At 37.3% G+C, this 19216-nt stretch overlaps 1 protein-coding gene across 1 annotated transcript in view; it reads left to right on the plus strand.

Moving 5' to 3' along the window:
* Positions 1–19216, plus strand: part of ZDHHC15 (zinc finger, DHHC-type containing 15) — a 104309-nt gene that overhangs the window by 80988 nt on the left and 4105 nt on the right. The window contains exon 11 of the mRNA XM_012664092.1: positions 12044–12122. Within this exon, the coding sequence (XP_012519546.1) occupies positions 12044–12090 (47 nt within the window). The 3' untranslated portion in view covers positions 12091–12122. The remainder of the gene's footprint in view (positions 1–12043; positions 12123–19216) is intronic.

Genomic DNA, 19216 nt, shown 5'->3' on the forward strand with positions numbered 1-19216 from the left:
CACAGAGGCTGCACTAACTTACAGTCCCACCAGCAGTGTAGAAGTGTTCCTGTCTCTCCACATCCTCGCCAACATTTGTTGTTTTGTGTTTTTTTGATAGGGGCCAATCTCACTGGGGTTAGGTGATACCTCATTGTGGTTTTGATTTGCATTTCTCTAATGATTAGAGATTTGTCAGTTTTGTTTATCTTTTAAAAAACCCAGTTTTTCATTTCATTGATATTCTGTATTGTTTCATTAGTCTCAATTTCATTTATTTCTGCTCTGATGTTTATTATTTCTTTCCTTCTACTAATTTTGGGTTTGGTTTGTTCTTGCTTTTCTAGTTCTTTGAGGTATATCATTAGGTTGATTACTTGAAGGCTTTACTTTTTTGATGTAGGTGTTTATTACTATATGTTTCCCTCTTAGTAGTGCTTTTGCTGTACCCCATAGATTTTGGTATGTTGTATCTCCATTTTCATTTGTTCCAAGACATTTTAAATTTTCCGTTTAATTTCTTCATTGACTCATTGGTTGTCCATAAGCATGTTGTTTAATTGCCATGTGTTTGTGTAGTTTCAGAAGTTTCTCTTGTTATGGATTTCTATTTTTATTCCATTGTGGTCAGAAAAGACACTTGATATGATTTCTTCCTTTTTGAATTTGTTCAGACTTGTTTTGTGGTCTGTGCTGGAGAATATTCAATATGCTGATGAAAAAGAATGTGTATTCTGCAGCAATTGTGTGAAATGTCCTGTAAATGTCAGTTAGCCTATTAAGTCTAATGTGTAGTTTAAGTCCAATGTTTCTTTGTTGATTTTCTGTCTAGATGATGTGTCCATTACTGAGAGTGCGGTGTTTAAGTCCCCTAGTATTATTGTATTGCAGTCTACTTCCCCATTAGATCTATTAATGTTTTCTTTATACACTTGGAAGCTCCAGTGTTGGATATTTATAATTGTTACATCTTCTTGCACAATTGACCCTATTATTGTATAGTGACCTTCTTTGTCTCTTTTTACAGTCTTTGATTTGTAGTCCATTTTATCTGATATAAATATAGTTACTCCTGCTCTTTTTTGGCATCTAGTTGCATGGAATATCTTTTTACACCCCTTCACTTTCAGACTGAAGAACTCCCTTTAGCATTTTTTGTAAGATGGTTGTGGTGGTGGTAAATGTTCTCAGCTTTTGTTTGTCTGGGAAAGACTTTATCTCTCCTTCATATTTGGAGGATAACTTTGCTGGATATAGTATTCTTGATTGGCGGTATTTTTCTTTCAGCAGCTTGAAAATGTTATCGCACTCCCTCCTGGCTTGTATGGTTTCTGTTGAGAAGTCTGTTGCCAGATGAATTGGAGCTCATTTATATGTTATTTGCTTCTTTTCCCTTGTTCCTTTTAGGATCTTTTCTTTGTCCTTGACCTTTGAGAGTTTGATTATTGTATGCTTTGGGTTAGTCTTATTTAGGTCAAGTCTGTTTGGTTTTCTCTGACTTTCCTATACCTGGATATTTATCTCTTTCTCAAGTTTTGGAAGGTTTTCTGTTATTATTTCTTTGAATAAGTTTTCTCCCTCTTGCTCAACTTCCTCTTGAACACAAATAATTTTTAGATTTAGAAAATTGAGGTAATTTTCTATATCTTGTAGGCATCTTTGTTCCTTTTTATTCTTTTTTCTTTTTTCTCCTATGTGTATTTTTAAATAGCTTATCTTCAAGCTCACTAATTCTTTCCTCTACTTGATCCATTCTGCTGTCGAGAGGGTCAAATGAATTTTTCAGTTCAGCAAATGTATTTCTCAGTTTCATGATTTCTGGATTTTGTGTTATTTTAATCTCTTTGTTAAATTCCTCTGATAAATTTCTGAATTCTTTTCTGTGTTATCTTGGAGATCACTAAGGTTTCTTCAAACTGCTATTTTGAATTCTTGGTCAGAGAAGTCACTTATTGCCATATTGTTAGGGTCAGTCACTGGTTCCTTGCTTTGTCCATTTATTTGGGCAGGTCATGGTTCCCCGTTTGCTCTTGTTTCTTAAGTATGTATGTCTATGTCTTTGCATTGAAGGATGAATTATTTATTCCAGTATTCTCTAACTTGTTTTGGTTTTTATTGGATATGTTTGCTTAGAGATTATTTGTAATTTACCTGTTGAGTTTTTTCCCAGCTGGGTCCCTGTGTCTTTTTTGGCACTAGATGTCACCTTAAGTCCAGATTTGGCTCAGCTCTAGTAAACAATGGTAGTGCTGCCTGTCCCAAATGGGGGAGGTTCCAAAGGTAATATCCTGGCAGTGTGGGAAGGCTGATAACGGGTTAATTCTCAGAGGTCCTATGAAACATACCTCCTACAACATAGTGCTGCTGAACAGCCACTCTGTGTTTGTATCTTCTTTGGCCAAGTGAAGGAACAGGGTTTCCAGAGCTTAGGATGGTAGTCCCACCTCCCCCCTTTGTTTCTGGCTGTCCTTATGAATATTTCTCTCTTTAGACACTCCCATTGCTTTCTTTGGGTTGAAGCAGGGACAGTCTCCTACTGGTGAACCGAAGATGATGGGGAAGCTGGCCGTCTACTTCACTCTCACTTTTTCTAGTCTAGAAACCCTGGGTCTAGGGGACGTTTTGCTGCATGCTTGGTGCCAGACAGATTGGGAGGAGGGGGTGCCAGGGATATGGAAGTCCAATTCTCTTCCTGTCTACTTGGAGATTTTTCACTTCTCTGTGGCTCCAGTAACTGATTCATCCTCGTACTTGAGTTCTGTGATATTGCTGGTGATAATGTCAGCACTGTATATTTGTTTTTGGTTTTCTGTGGGGGAGAGTGAAGCCAGCTTTTTTATACACCACCATTTTGGAACTGAAAGTGTCTAGTTTATTCTGCATTTTCATTGTGTTGATTATTTCTTTTGCTATGCACAAGCTTTTAGTTTGATGTAGCCCCACTTATTTATTTTTGTGGGTTTTTTGCCTGTGCTTTATGATGTCCTATTCAGAAAATCATTGCCAAGACATACGTCAAGGAGCTTTTTGCGTATGGTTTCTTCTAGAAGTTTTAGGGTTTCAGGTCTTAGATATAGGTCTTATATCCATTTTTGAGTTGATTTTTTGTGTGTGTGTATGGTGTGAGATAAGGGTCCAGTTTCATTCTCTTGCATCCCAGCACCGTTTGTTAAGAGACTATTCTTTCCGCGTTGTGTGTTAATGACATCCTTGTCAAAGATTAGTTGATCATACATGCTGGGCTTTATTTCTGGGTTCTCTATTTTGTTCCATTGGCCTATGTATCTGGTTTTATGCCAGTACCATACTGTTTTAATTACTATAGCTTTATAATATAATTTTAAATCAGAAAGTGTGATGTCTCCAACTTTGTTTTTATTTTTCAGGATTACTTTGGCTATTCAGGATCTTTTGTGATTCCTTACAAATTTTATAATTGTTTGCTCTATTTCTATGAAAAATGCCATTAGACTTTTGATAGGGATTGCATTAAATCTGTAGATTGCTTTGGGTAGTATGGACATTTTAACAATATTGATTCCTCCAATCCATGAATATGCAGTATCTTTCCATTTATTTGTGGTATCTTCGGTTTCTTTTGTCATCATTTCCTAGTTTTCAGTGTAGAGATCTTTGACTTCCTTGGTTAAATTTACACCCTCTCCCTGCTTAGCAGTGCCAGCTTAGGGGATGGGATGATGTAGGCAAAATAAAAATGTCCTTACTGCCCTTTTTGTGTGGTTATTCTTGGATGTTTTCTTCCATTGTATGGCTGTACCTTAAGTGGATTCTTGAACTCTTCCAGAGTTACTTTTGCTCGTAGATAGCTGCCAAATTGTTGCCTTTTCCAGGGAAAAGGAAGGCCAGGATATCCTGCTCTGACATGTTGCTAACATCACCTAGAAGTAACTCTTTTATCAACACCATTGACTGAATAATGATATTAGCTGGCTTGAGAGGTATTCTCATCCAAAAATACTTTAGGATAAATAGAAATATAGTCCAGTTGTTAGGAAAATTTACTCTGAAGAGCTTATCAAGAAGGTATAAGAGGTTTATTTTCACATTGATTTAAATAAGCAACTTGTAGTGATCTGCAGTTCTTATGTTGAGATCCTCCCAAAGAGAAGCCCAAGTTGAACTATGTAAAAATATATAGTATGATTGGTGAGATAACATCTTTCTTAATATTATCCCATGAGGTTGCTATCATGGGTATGTATTTGCCCAAGCTATAAGGGAAGCAAATCACCTGAGCCCTGGATGGTAGCTATGAAATTTCTTAACAGTCTAGGCTTAACCCTGATAGAGAAGATCAGAACTTTCCAGAGTAAAGCTGTCCCAGAGTTTATGAGGAACTTCCCAGTGCCCCCTAATTTCTAGATAAACCTAAACTCATAGTAATCTGCCTTTCAATAATTCCCCTGCCTGGACCCACAAATTAGAGTCTTCAAAAAAATGATTGCCAAGAACATCTATTTTGTGATTATGTAACAGGAGCTGAACTCAGTTTTGGCTTTGATATAAGTACCAAGGTTAGCATCTGTCAATTGTAATGACATGACCTCTATTAATTAGACTTAGTTCCTTTATTTCCTAGTAAAGAAATTAAGGTCAGTTTCTTTCCTCCTTCTCACCCAGCTCTTCCATCATCCTGGTTTGACACATCAGTAGGGAGCACCAGGTCATGATTAAGCCCAAGGGTACGTGATAATTATGCACAGCCTATTCCAGTTATTCTCTACCAGCGTACTATGACAAGAAAAACATTTTAAAAGAATTTAGTGGGGAAAGAACTGAACTTTCCTTAACTAGCCAAACTGCTTTTAGCTCCAGTAATGAGACTGAAAATGAACTCTTTAATTTATTTTGATAATATTTAGAGTATATACCAGGAGGGCTATTTTTATCAAGTAAAAAAACTTAATAATACAAAAACAAAAATTTGCTTTAGTTTGCTAATACATTGTAATGTTGTTAATGATAACCAGGGCTTGGAGGAATTAATCTCCTTCACATCAAATGCCAGATACTTATCCAGAAAAATATTGACTTCAGATGCTAGTATATTAAGTGTTTTATATATAGCCTAAATTCTTATTCCTTTATTTGGATAAAACTTTCTTTGTATGGCACCCATTAATACTGCTTGAGGTAGAAGATCTTTCGTATTTATTTTCAGTTTGATACTTTCTGCTATCATGACAAATAGCCCATTAGAAAGAATAATAGAAGAAACAAACTAGTGTTTATTGAGAGCATATTAGGGGAATGCAGTTGGACCTATAAGGTGTGTTATACAGTATAGTCTCTGAATTCAAAAGTCTTGCATTTATTTGGGTAGACTAGATGCATATATAAAACGTTGCCTAACAAAACACAATACAGGATATGTTATTTGCCAAATGAGTAGAACCATAAAGTTTGTACTATTGGAATTCAAAGGAAAGGGTGATTTCCTGTGGGCTGGGCTGATCAGAAAAGGCTTCATAGAGGAGGTACAATTTGGGCTTTAAAAATTAGATAGCATCTGGATTGGTAGCAAGTAATGAAGAGGCAGAAGGTACAAGGAAAGTCACAGGTTGTAATGTACAAGACCTCAAGCTAAGTGAGGGAACACAAAGAAAGTATCCTGGTTCTAGTTAATAGTTGGGCAGTAGAGGACTAGATGGAAACTCATTGCAGTCAGAGACCTCATCACCTTCATTTCAGTATTCTATGCAACCCTAGCAAAATAGAGTTGTGTATAGAAAATGATTGTTAGATTAATTCAACAGATAAATTAGTATCAATTTGGGTGGGGCCTTACACACAAATTTCTTTAGAAGAAATTTATTCTATGGGCGATAGAGACAGGGATGTGATGAGAAGAAAATGTTGTTTAAGGAAGATGATGAAGTGATACCTCTGTCTTAGCACACTTCCATCGTATGCCAGAGATTGCTGTAACCCCTAGACTTTCTGAGAGGATTTGTGAGAGCCCTTCTCCTCATCACAACTCAGACTCTCTAAGTATATCCTGTATACAAGAGCTCTGGTTCAGAGATGAGAGAGCTTTCACATCAAGAGCTTTGTTGTTTAGAGGCCTCTCTGGGTAATATTCTGTGCAATCACCTCCCAGTCAGAGACAGCCATTGAATCTTGCTTGAAGAAAAAATTCCTTTATCACTTAGTTCTTCAGGCCTAACCAGACCTGTATTATTATGCCTGAGGAACTTTAAAACACTGCCACAGGACTTAGACAGGGTCCTAAGTTAAATTGATGCTTTCTACCTCAAAGAATATACTTCTTGTGGGGTACCAAATTGCCCTTATTGATTTTCATGCATGGTGGCGATAGGTAGGGCCAACTATGGAAGAGTACTTAGTCTCAGTCAATTCTTTACCAGCTCTCTACATAGGAATTTAAGATACCTTTGCCTACACTGATATCTTACCAAACAAACCTTTTCATGAGTCATATAATTATGATTGCATATTTAGGATGATTAAATAAGCGAATCTTTTTCAAAAAACCTTTTTGTCTCTTATTCCTACATATGACAGGCAGGATCATTCTGGGGTAGGATGTCTGGCTGGCTGATCAAGAATATAATAGGCAAAGGAGGGGGAAGAGAGAGAAACTAATATTTGTTAAATTTATTTGGGGAGATAGGACACTTACGTGAATATTGCCTAATAAAACACAATACAGGAGGCCGGGTGTGGTGGCTCACGCCTATAATCCTAGCACTCTAGGAGGCCAAGGAGGGAAGATCACTTGAACTCAGGAGTTCAAGATCAGCCTGAGCAAGAGCGAGACCCTGTCTCTACTAAAAATAGAAAAAATTAGCTGAACGCAGTGGCACATGCCTGTAATCCCAGCTACTTGGGAGGCTGGGGCCAGAGGATTGCTTTAGCCCAAGAGTTGGAGGTTGCTGTGAGCTAGGCTGATGCCACAGCACTCTAGCATAGGCGACAGAACAAGACTCTGTGTCAAAAAATAAAAAACCCACAATAAGGATATGTTATTGGTCAAAGGAATAGAACCATAAAGTTTGTGCTATGGAAATTCAAAGGAAAGAGTGATTTCCTATGGGCTGGGCTGGTCAGAAAAGACTTCACAGAGGAGGTAGAATTTGGGCCTTAAAAATTAGATAGCATCTGGATTGGTGGCAAGAAATGAAGAGGCAGAAGGTACGGCAAAGTCATAGGTTGTAATGCACAAGACCACACGCTAAGTAAGGGGGGCATGAAGAAAGTAGCCTGGCTCCAGTAACGACTCTGGGTAGTAGGTGACTAGATGGAAACTCATTGAAATCAAAGACCTCATTACCTTCATTTCAGTTTTCTCTGCAACCCTAGCAAAATAAGGCTGCATATAGAAAATGATTGTTAGATTGATTCAAAGGGTGCAACTAACATTTGTTGGATGCCTATTATGCATGAGGTGATTTACAGGCTTTGTAACATTTAATAGTCATAAGCACTTTGTGGGTCATAAATATTAAATAATCCCATTTTATAGCTGAGGAAACTAAGCCCAGAGAAACCCAAAGTTGCACGGCTGGTAAGTGACAGATCCTAACTCCAAAGTCCAAACCATTAGCCACTATACCACCCAGTATCTCTCCTTTGCTCCTGTTTACTTTTCAATTTATAGACCTTTTTAAGGTCCATTTGAAAGCAAATTATCTCAGCTCCTGTGCCTCTATCACCAAAAATAGAAGGATGGGGAAATGGGTAGAGCTCTGGCATGGGAAACATTTCCCAGTTCTGCCACTAGGTTCCATGTGTGAGTTTTGGAAAGTCCCTTTTCTCTGGACCTCAGTTTCAATTCCATGATCTCCAAGCTATCTTCATCTCTAAGGTGTGATATTTTATAATACCGTCTGACACTTAGGGGTCAGATGTCAAGCTGAATAACCACAACCTGATATCTTTTTCCAAATGTTCCTTTCTTTTTTCAGAAGTAATGCTATTACAAACTAGAGACCAATGTAAACTTACATTATTAATATACCTTCCACATTCCAGAACTGAATTTCTTTCTTGATGTGTTCTCCCTGTATATACCCAGTTGCTCCCTCTTACCACTTCTACCTAGTATTTTGGTCACTGGCCTATAAACAACCTATTCTCATACTTGTCATTTGCCTTTGCTTCAGAGTAGGAATCCTAGGTTTCATCCCTGAAAGCATCAAACACAGTGCACTGGGCTAGGGAAAGGCTACTCCTTTGGGTAGCTTGGAGTTTTCCAAATGACTTCTCCCCTGTGTTTCTATTTATTTCTTTTTTAATGGGAATTCCCTCATCATCTAATCCCCCATGTTTCTAGATAAGAAGGGAGGGAGTGTCCATATGCTCAGCTCCTGGAAAACTGACCTCATTCAGTAATACCATGAATGTTTATTTTACTGCTTTACCTACATTGTCCAACCCTAAGCTCTAAATCGGTATGTGTTCCTGAAATAATGCAAGTCTCTAATCATTCGGTTCAATTCGGAAAGCATTTCCTAAGGGTACACTTCAAACAAGGTACTGTGGAGGGATATAAAGTTAAATACAAGGTGACCTCTGCCCTCAAGGAATTTGCAATTTCAGGAAAAGATAAGAAAAGCACATAAGTCTAACATGATACTTGATATGCTCATTGCCATAAAATGATGCTAGTGATTACATACCTAATGTAGGCTTAGCCCTGTGCTAGGCACTATGTGGTACATGTGTTAGGTATGTGATTGTTAGTGATGCTTAAATACTGAGTATATCAATAAAGGGGGAAAGTGTATGGGCTATACTGGTGAGAGTTTTGAGGGAGAGGCAGGACTTAAGCTAGATGTTATTAGGATGGATAACACCAAGAGAGATGCTAGGAAAAAGGAAATAGCATTCCAGGCAAGAGGTTCAACATGAATGTGGTAAGAACACTGAGGAAGCCATCCATTTTGAAGTGCCAGGTAGGCATTGTGGGTTGTGGGCCATAGTCTTAGACAAGTAAAATATAACCAGATGGTACAGGGCTTTGTAAACTTGGTATAATAGAAAATAACTATTAATTTTATGATCCTGAGTGATATATTAACATAATGCAAGGTAAATTTTAGAAAGACTATTCATGTACTGGTATGCAGGATGGATTGGAATTTGGAGAGACAAGAACTGGAAAGAGTAGCAAAAAGCTGGGCATGTGTCACAATGGCTTCATGAGTGGTGGTAACGCTAGAAGTGGAGAGGAAGGATAAAAAACAAAAGACATTTTAAATAACTGGAAATAATTCCACTGTCTAGAGAGAACTAGAAGTCATTTGTATAGAGATGGCAGTTAAATCCATAGAGGTGAAGGAAATAATCAAGGAAAGAATAAAACTAAGGAAAGGAGATAAAATGTAATCACCTAAGCAGTGTTGACATACATCCATGTGGACAAGGGAATGAATGGTGAAATAGAAACTCAGAGGGTCAAGGATAGAACATTAGAGAATACTCATAGTTTGGAGGAGAGAATCCCAGAAATACTGTGAATGAGAGAGTATTGCTCCTATTTTACAGATGAAAAAGCCGAGGCTGGGGAGGCAATGTGACTTATGTAAGGTCATAAAGCAGTCACAACTCAACCTAAGTTCTTCCAGACTTCACTGTGTCCTTTTCCTATTCTTCCCAATCTCTGAGAACCAATGGCTAGAAAGAAGTATACATATACTGCCACAGTCACTTCACATAGTATCAAGGGTTTATGTGGGAACCTAGAACTTTAAAGGAAAGGAGAAGATCTAGGACAAGACAGGAAGAGAACAAGAGCGTCACCAGCATACACTAAAACTAAAATGACATTATTCTTGGTTCAAGTAGACATCTGTTGAATAATGGTGAAATTACTACTGCATAGGCAGCAGGAACAGGAAGGGTTGCGGGAAGCAACATAGGGGCAGATGGTAGAAGGAGAAGGTGAAGTGACTTCCTGAATTCTGTGTTTGTCTTCTATTATGCGTAGTCTGATTTCTTGAGGTATCTGCATTTTTCAGTTTAGTCCTCACGAGGTGAGCTATCTAGCTTAATCTAACGCTAGGAGTGCAACCCTGAAGGGAGTTGATAATCAGGTTTTTCAGCTCAGGCCCCAATGTCTGCAAGTACATGATTTTAATTCAAATAATTTCTTGGAATAAGTGTTCTGTGCCAAATAAGAGTGCAAGTTGCAGTAGAAAAAAGTAAAAGAAACCCACCTAGCAGAATACTAAAAGCCAACTTCTGGAAAGACTCATTGCCAAACCACACCTACAAAATTCTGAGACAGCCCATGATCAGCAAGGAGTGGATACTGAGCAAATTAGCATCACTTCTCTCTAGCAGCAAGGCAAGGAAGTTCATTGCACTTCCAGAATTGTCTTTTACTCTTTGTCAATTGCCTTCTTGGTAGAAATGGTTGGATAGGTGGTTTGAGATGTATGCTTAAGCACTTGCTGTCTCTTTTTCTCTTTGTTAGACAAACACAAGACAGAATTCTCAGAGCCACATTTTTTTTTTTTGAGACAGAGTCTCACTCTGTTGCCCAGGCTAGAGTGCCATGGCATCAGCCTAGCTCACAGCAACCTCAAACTCCTGGGCTCAAGCGATCCTCCCGCCTCAGCCTCCCGAGTCGCTGGGACTATAGGCATGCGCCACCATGCCCGGCTAATTTTTTCTATATATATTTTTAGTTGTCTAGCTAATTTCTTTCTATTTTTAGTAGAGACGGGGTCTCGCTCTTGTTCAGGCTGGTCTCAAACTCCTGACCTTGAGTGATCCTCCCGCCTCGGCCTCCGAGAGTGCTAGGATTATAGGCATGAGCCACCGCGCCTGGCCTAGAGCCACTTTTACTTTTCCACCTTTCCTGGAAGAAAGTCTTTACTTTTCCACTTTTCCTGGAAGAAAGTCTTGTGTCTGGAATCTGCCTGGTTAACTCAGTGGCACGAGAGTTTGCCAGCCTGCTATGGCAAGGGTAATCCACCCTGGCTGCCTAGCCTCTGTCTTCAGGAATCTAGAGCTCACACTTATTGAAGCCCCCTGAATGGCACATTAATTTCATAAAAGAAAATGTACTAAGCAGACACTGTAGGGGATGACCACTGTCAACTTTTTTATCTCAAAGTGCCAAGTAGATTATTATGTTATTATGCTGTGAGTATGAAAAAAATGATTATCTGTACATTAAGCAAGCTGATTCAGCGTGTACTTTGTTCTCCCAAAAGGCTGGAGGTCAGAAACAAAAACATTTGTACCATAAATAATATTGCTTGTTGGCCAGGCGCAGTGGCTCACGCCTGTAATCCTAGCTCTCTGGGAGGCCGAGGTGGGCGGATTGTCTGAGCTCAGGAGTTCGAGACCAGCCTGAGCAAGAGCAAGACCCCGCCTCTACTAAAATTAGAAAGAAATTAATCGGCCAACTAAAAATATATAGAAAAAATTAGCCAGGCATGGTGGCGCATGCCTGTAGTCCCAGCTGCTGGGGAGGCTGAGGCAGAAGGATCACTTGAGCCCAGGAGTTTGAGGTTGCTGTGAGCTAGGCTGACACCATGGCACTCACTCTAGCCAGGGCAACAGAGTGAGACTCTGTCTCAAAAAAATAAATAAATAAAATAATGTCACTTGTTAATCCTAAAGCCTCTTATTTTCTGGATAACTCATTCCTTCTTAGAAACACACAAACACCTAAAGTACTGTAATAGCTATCTCAATTATGTCCAGTGGAATCAGGAAGACAGGGTAATTTTGCAAGTAGCAAGACCCAAAACATTCCATTAAAGTCAGATAGTCTCAAGCTATTAATATTATCACAGCTATTTAAGTCACATACCAGCCGGTATTATAGATCAGATAGTGCTGATAAATAAAATAATCATAATTCATAGTGCATCAGGCTGACTACTCTTGGAATGTGAATGTCTGGACTGGCTACAAATGCTTCTGTGTAACACACCAGTCTTCAGAGATTTGCAGATGTCTGCTGCTTCCAGTGATCGGACAGAAAGGAAAAATACCAATGAATGAACACCTACCCATATAAAGCACCGGGGCATTTGATCATCTTCACTTTTTAACCTTACAGATTATCCAGAAGGCTCATCATCTCTTGCTGTGGAAACGGAAACATAGCAGTTTTCACATTTCCTGCATCTCTCAGACAGGTTAGTATTCTGAGGGAGACACATACGGTGCCACCTGAACTGCCAAGAAGCAGCCTTGGGAGCAGAACTAGAAAAGGAGTAAGTTCTCATCCTGGTGAACAAGATATTAAACTCTTCTCTCTTATATTGCACACATAAGCAGAAATTCTATACATAATTTCCCTGTGCAGTGTACTGAAAAAGACACCCTATTCCCTGCAAACTCACATTTATGTCACTCATGCTAAAAGACCCCAGGGGATCCAGAAACAGCCAAACATCACATTCAGGTTATTTACTTTCATACTGTGAATTATAACCCTTGACCTGGTGTATTCCAGTTCTCTGAAATGGTATAGATTACAAATAGGTTCTTTTTGCCTGACTCCATTATGTCAGTTAATAACCTACTGTTACCCACTAACAGGCAAAAAGCACCATCCCTACATTCCAACCCTCCGAAAATGGTACTAATTTGTTAATCAGTGGCAGACAGCTTTACAGATGGGATTCTCTTTGGCCTAGCAAAAAGCTAAACAACCTTCTCTTTGCAAAACTCAAAGGTAAATAAACCCAGTGTCATTCAGTATTACAAGGAGGATTTTAGTAACAGAAATACCATGGAACTCAAAGCTCTGCTCTGATAAGACTTTCCATTCTATTCCCACGAAAAAGCTAGCAGTTATTTAGAAGCCTATCAGTCTGTGGTTCTCAGGTCTTCAGTTATTTCCCTTACAGAATTTCTACTGTGTACAAGTATAGATACTGTATAAGACCTTGTATATGCCAGCCACTTCGCTTGACATAGGTTATCTTATTTAATCCTCACATCAACTTTGTGAGATGAATGTTATTATTCCCATTTTACTTATGAGAAAACTGAAGTGCAGAGAGGTTTAACTAGTAAGTGGCTAACCTAAGATTGTAACCCAGGTCTGTCTGACCTCAAAGCGTGCTATTTCCATTATGGCAGTACATTTAAAAACCTACACTTATAATCAACGATTAAAAAGAAGGAAGAATTAAGTCTGTTTTCTTATCCAAAGCCCTGATGAAATAATTGCTGGATGTTTAGGTAAGACAACCTGTATGGTAGTAGTAACTAGATTTCAGTTAGCCATGGTGCTCATCTCTCTAATCTTCTTATTTTAGCATTTTATTAAGGGTATTCTTATAGAACACTAGTACTTTTGACATGTCAAATGTTTAAGGGAAAAAAAGTTCTCTGGCAAATAAATTTATAAAACCCTATATAAGCAAAATTACAGAGTTGTCTTTAGTGTGGGAATTCTCAGGGCCTTTACTATGCTATTAAGTTTTGTAACTCATCAAAAGGAAACTGTAGGCCAGGCACAGTGGCTCACGCCTGTAATCCTAGCACTCAGGGAGGCCGAGGCAGGAGGATCACTTGAGCTCAGGAGTTTGAGACCAGCCTGAACAAGAGCAAGACCGCGTCTCTACTAAAAATAGAAAAAATTAGCTGAGCATGGTGGCTTGCACCTGTAGTCCCAGCTACTTGGGAGGCTAAGGCAGGAGAATCACTTGAGCCCAGGAGTTTGAGGTTGCAGTGAGCTATGATGACACCACTATACTCTAGCCTGGGCAGCAGAGAGAGAACCTATCTCACAAAAAAAAAAAGGAGTCTGTAGTAGCCCCCTAAACTTATTTGACTATTGGATTCTTTCTTTTGTGCATATCATGGAACTTTGTCTTTAGTGCAGTACTTATCAGGACTTTTAGTATGCTAAGGAACTTTGTGAATCCCCAAAAGTGGAAAAAGTTATTTCCCAAATTTATATGACCATGTTACTATTTTTTAGGGCATCATGAGTGATTATTAGAACTATGAAATACACTTTTATATGCTTTCTGAGGTAAGCAAAATTGACTTTAAGCAATGCCTTTTCCAGGGCACTCTGTCCACATAAATTAATAAACTGATGAGTTTTGTGGGAGCAACAAAGTCATGTTTAAATAATAACAGAAAAGTGTTTGGAAACACAGAAGGTAAGAGTGGGAGAAGCTTTTCTTTTTGGTAAAATGGATATTTTATTCATTTGTACTAAAACCAGCCATACTGGTACTGATATCACCATGATGCAGCCAAATATGAAACATCTGTCTACAAATATTAGAGTAATGAACAAATTAGAGGTTGTAGTAAAACACAGAACCAAAAGAGGTAGAGGAAATCAATGAAGTGCATTATAGCTTAACACTTCACCTGAACAATTGAGGTTTTTAAGAAATGAAGCCTCCCAATCCCAGAAAATGGGAATAATCTTTCATGACATATCTTTGTACTTTTAACTTCCTATTCTTGTGGTTAGATTCTAAATATTAAAGATAATCCAAACCAGTATTATATCTACTTATCTATATCCAGAGACATCACGTTGTCCGTAGCAGCCTAAGATTACTGGAACTTCTTTGATTAGACTCCAGTTAGATTTCTTGTTCTGGTTCTGCAGCCAGGTCTTAACCTGTTCGTAGCTAAGGTTCAGAATATTGGCAAGTTCTTGTATCTTCTGGAGGCTGAGATATTTTTGTCTCTGAAATCTATCATCGTGTACACACAACTGGGTCAGAGAGAACACAGTTCCGCTCTTCTGTTTCTTGACCTGGACCTTATCTTTCTTCTTCACTACACTCTTCTCTACAGAAGTGGGTAGTTTTACTTCGGGACTGGTGGAAGGATCGGGGCTCTCCAGTCTTTGTGTGGGGCAACTCAGCAGAAGACATTTGCAAGGGTGGATAATTTTCTTCAGGCCCATAAATCACAGGCATTGATGAAGAGTCCCTAGAATCAGATGCTTCAGAGCAAGGCAGGCTTTGAGGACATGCTGAATCCATGCTCATGTTATTGAGAAGGAGGGGAAAAAATTAAAGAGCTGAACTGTAAAAAAAGGCCAAGGCTTTAAGACTTAAGTATCTAGGTGGAAGATCTTAGAGAAATATGATCTACACATGTGAAAAGATCAAAAGCCAGGATGAAGTGAGTCCTCTCCACAATAAGAGGAAGCAGCCAGCTCAATCCAGCAAAAAAGGGAGAAGCATTTTAAAACTTATCAAGATATGAAGAATTTTTAAAAATATATGTAGATAATTACTACAGTGATATTTGTAAAAGCTCCAAACTGAAAACAACCTGAATGTCTAGCAGTAGAATGGATGAATGTGATGTATGTCCAAATTATTAGATATTTTATCCTTATTTTCCTTTATTTTCTTTTGAAAAGTTTTTTAAATTAAAAAAAGGAAATAGGATAAAGTGAATACCATGTATTTACAACTTAGAATTAATAAATGCTAACATTTTTTCATTTTGTCTCAAATTTTTGCACACAAAAATGTATTGCCATAACTTTTACCCAAAACAATGCACTGATTCTAGATGATATTTTCTTCAAAATAAAAAGACAAACTTGGCAAATAAATATACAACATGCAAAATTTAATATCCTTAATTTACAAAGCTCTTGCAAATCAGTAAACAAAAGAAAAACACAACAGTTAGAAAATGGGCAGAGGATGTGAACAATCAACCAGATAAAAATTAAAATGAAAAATAAAGATAAAAATTTTTCAACTTCACTGTAAAGAAATACAAATTAAAATAACGTAAAATATTTAATGCTAATTTTTTTTCTATTAAATCAGCCAATTTTTACAATTTAAAGTACCTAGTGTTGGCAAGAACATGTTGAAACAGATGTTCTCATACACTGCTAATGTGAGATAATTTTTTGAGTGCAATTTGGGAACATGTATAAAAACCATAAAATACAATTTTATCTGGTAACTACTCCATTTTAGGAATATATTTAGTGAAATAATTAGAAATCTGTACAACTATTTATCATCAATTTATTTTAAGAGCAGAAAATTTGAAATAAAACTAAATAGCAATAGAAAAGTGGTGAAATTAATTGCCACATCATTATGATGAACTATTGTACAATCATTAAAAATAATTATTTTGTAGAATAATTAATAGAGTTATGTGAAAAGGTGTATGAGTGCAGTTTATTTTTTTAATTTTTAATTTTTTTATTTTAGCATATTATGGGGGTACAAATGTTTAGGTTACATATATTGCCTTTGCCCCACCCAAGTCAGAGCTTCAAGCGTGTCCATCCCCCAGACGGTGCGCACTGCACCCATTAGGTGTGGATATACCCATCCCCACCTCCCCCTCCCATCTGCCCAACACCAGATGAATGTTATTACTATATGTGCACTTAAGTGTTGATCAGCTAATACCAATTTGATGGTGAGTACATGTGGTGCTTGTTTTTCCATTCTTAGGATACTTCACTTAGTAGGATGGGCTCCGGCTCTATCCAGGATAATACAAGAGGCGCTAGATCACCATTGTTTCTTGTAGCTGAGTAGTACTCCATGGTATACATATACCACATTTTATTAATCCACTTATGTATTGATGGGCACTTGGGTTGTTTCCACATCTTTGCAATTGTGAATTGTGCTGCTATAAATATTCGAGTGCAGATGTCTTTTTCATAGAATGTCTTTTGTTCCTTTGGGTAGATGTCCAGTGCAGTTTAAATTTAAATGTATATTTATAAGCTTTATTGAGATACAGTTCACATACCATGTAATTCGACCACGTAAACCATAGAATTCAGTGGTTTTTAGTATATTCACAGAGTTGTGTAACCATCACCACAATCAATTTTAGAACATTTTCATTACTCCAAAAAGAAACCCCATAGCAGTCACCCCCCCATTCCTCCTAGTCCCATTCCTAGGCAATCACAATTTTATCCCTATCGATTTGCTTATTCTGGAAATTTCATATAAATGGAATCTTACAATATGTGGTCTTTGGAGTGAAAATATTTGCAAATAAAATATCTGATAAGATACTTGTATGCAGAATATATAAAGAACGCTTACAATTCAATAATTTTAAAAAACCAACTTTTTAAATGGGCAAAGGATCTGAATAGACATTTATCCAAAGAAGATACATAAATGACCAATAAACACATAAAAATGCTTGACATCATTAGCCATCAGGGAAGTTAATCAAAATCACAATGAAGTACTGCTTAGCATCCATTAGGATGGCTATAATCCAAAAGACAGAAATAACAAATATTGGCAAGGTTATAGAGAAATCAGAACCCTCATACATTGTTGGTGGGAATATGAAATGGTACAGTCACTTTGGAAAATAGTTTGGCAATTCCTCAAAATGTAAAACACGGAATTATCATATGACCCAGCAATTCTACTCCTAGGTATATAAGCAAGAGAAATGAAAATATATGGCAACACAAAAACTTCTACATGAATATATTCATAGCATTATTCATAATAGCCCAAAGTGGAAACAACACAAATGTCCATCTGCTGATGAATAGATAAATAAAATGTGGTAAGTCCATATAATGGAATACTATTTGGCAACAAAAAGATACACGTTACAACATGGATGAGCCTTGAAAATATTATAAAATTACATTTTTAATTTTAAACTTTTAGATATTAAAGTATATCTACATATAGAGAAAAACACTAAAAAGAAGTATACCAAAAATATAAGTAAAGACAAGATTTTTACATGGTTAACCTCCTTCTCTAGCCAGCCTAGACACTTCAACCTCTCTTTTGCCAATGTTCTTCTTATCTCACTAACTCTATTGCTGCCCTATCCAGCAAAATCTCAAATTCCAAATTCAATCCAAATGTCTGCCTTCTGTATTCCTGTACCCAGGCTGCTGAGAACTACTACAAAAATAATGCAATTGATTACAAATACTGATTACAACTGATTACAAATTTGTGATCTCCTGCCTCAACTGACCTGATATGTCTCCACTACTTACCTACTTACTTACTGGTGGTTCTTTTTTCCATTAACCACAGCTTTATACATTCTTTTATATCACTCCTATCCCATATTATAATGAAAGTCCTAACATATGCAATAAGGCTAGAAAAAGAAATAAAAGGCACTCCAATTGGAAAAAGATGAAATAAAACTATCCTTATTTGCAGATGACATGATTACATATATAGATAACCCAAAGAATCTACAAAAACTCCTAGAACTAATAAGGGAGTTTAGAAAGTTGACAGCACACAAGGTCAACACACAAACATCTATTGTGTTTCTACACACTATCAATGCACATTTGGGAATCCAAAATTAAAAACACAATACCATTTATAACTGCAAAAAAATTAAATAGCTAGGTATAAATCTAACAAATCATATACAGGGTCTGAATGCTGAAACCTACAAAACACTGATGAAAGAGACCAAAGAAGACCTAAATAAATGGAGAGACATACCATGTTCATGGGTCAGAAGACTCAATGTAGTTAAGATATCAGTTCTCTTCAAGTTGATGTACAGATTTAATGCAATCCCAATTAAAATTTCAGCAGGGTTTTTTGTAGAGATAGACAAGATGATTCTAAGATTTATATAGAAAAGTAAAGGAACTAGAATAGCCAAAACAATTCTGAAAAAATAAAACAAAGTTGAAGGATTCAAACTATCCAATTTTTAAGACATAGTATACAGCTATAGTAGCCAAGACAGTGTGGTATTGGCAGGAAGATGGTCATAAACCATAAACCAATGGCAGAATATAAAATATAAAATACAGAAAATAAAATTCAGAAATAGACCCACATAAAGATTATCAAGTGATTTTTCCACAAAAATGTAATGGCAATTCAATGAAGCAAATAGTCTTTTTAACAAATGGTACTGGTACACCTTACAACATATACAAAAATTAACTCAAAATGGATCATAGACCTAAATTTAAAATGTAAAACTATAAAACTCTTAGAAGAAAACACAAGAGAAGATCTTCATCACCTAGAGTTAGGAAAAGAGTTCTTAGATATGACATTAAAAGTAAGATACATAAAAGAAGGCCGGGCGCAGTGACTCATGCCTGTAATCCTAGCACTCTGGGTGGCCGAGGCTTGAAGATTGCCTGAGCTCAGTAGTTTGAGACCAGCCTGAGCAAGAGTGAGACCCCGTCTCTACTAAAAATAGTAAAAATAAGCCGGGGGTGGTGGCGCATGCCTGTAGTCCCAGCTACTCGGGAGGCTGAGGCAGGAGGATC

Source organism: Propithecus coquereli, unplaced genomic scaffold, assembly GCF_000956105.1.
Source record: "Propithecus coquereli isolate 6110/MARCELLA unplaced genomic scaffold, Pcoq_1.0 Scaffold86, whole genome shotgun sequence".
In the NCBI taxonomy this organism is placed as follows: domain Eukaryota; kingdom Metazoa; phylum Chordata; class Mammalia; order Primates; family Indriidae; genus Propithecus; species Propithecus coquereli.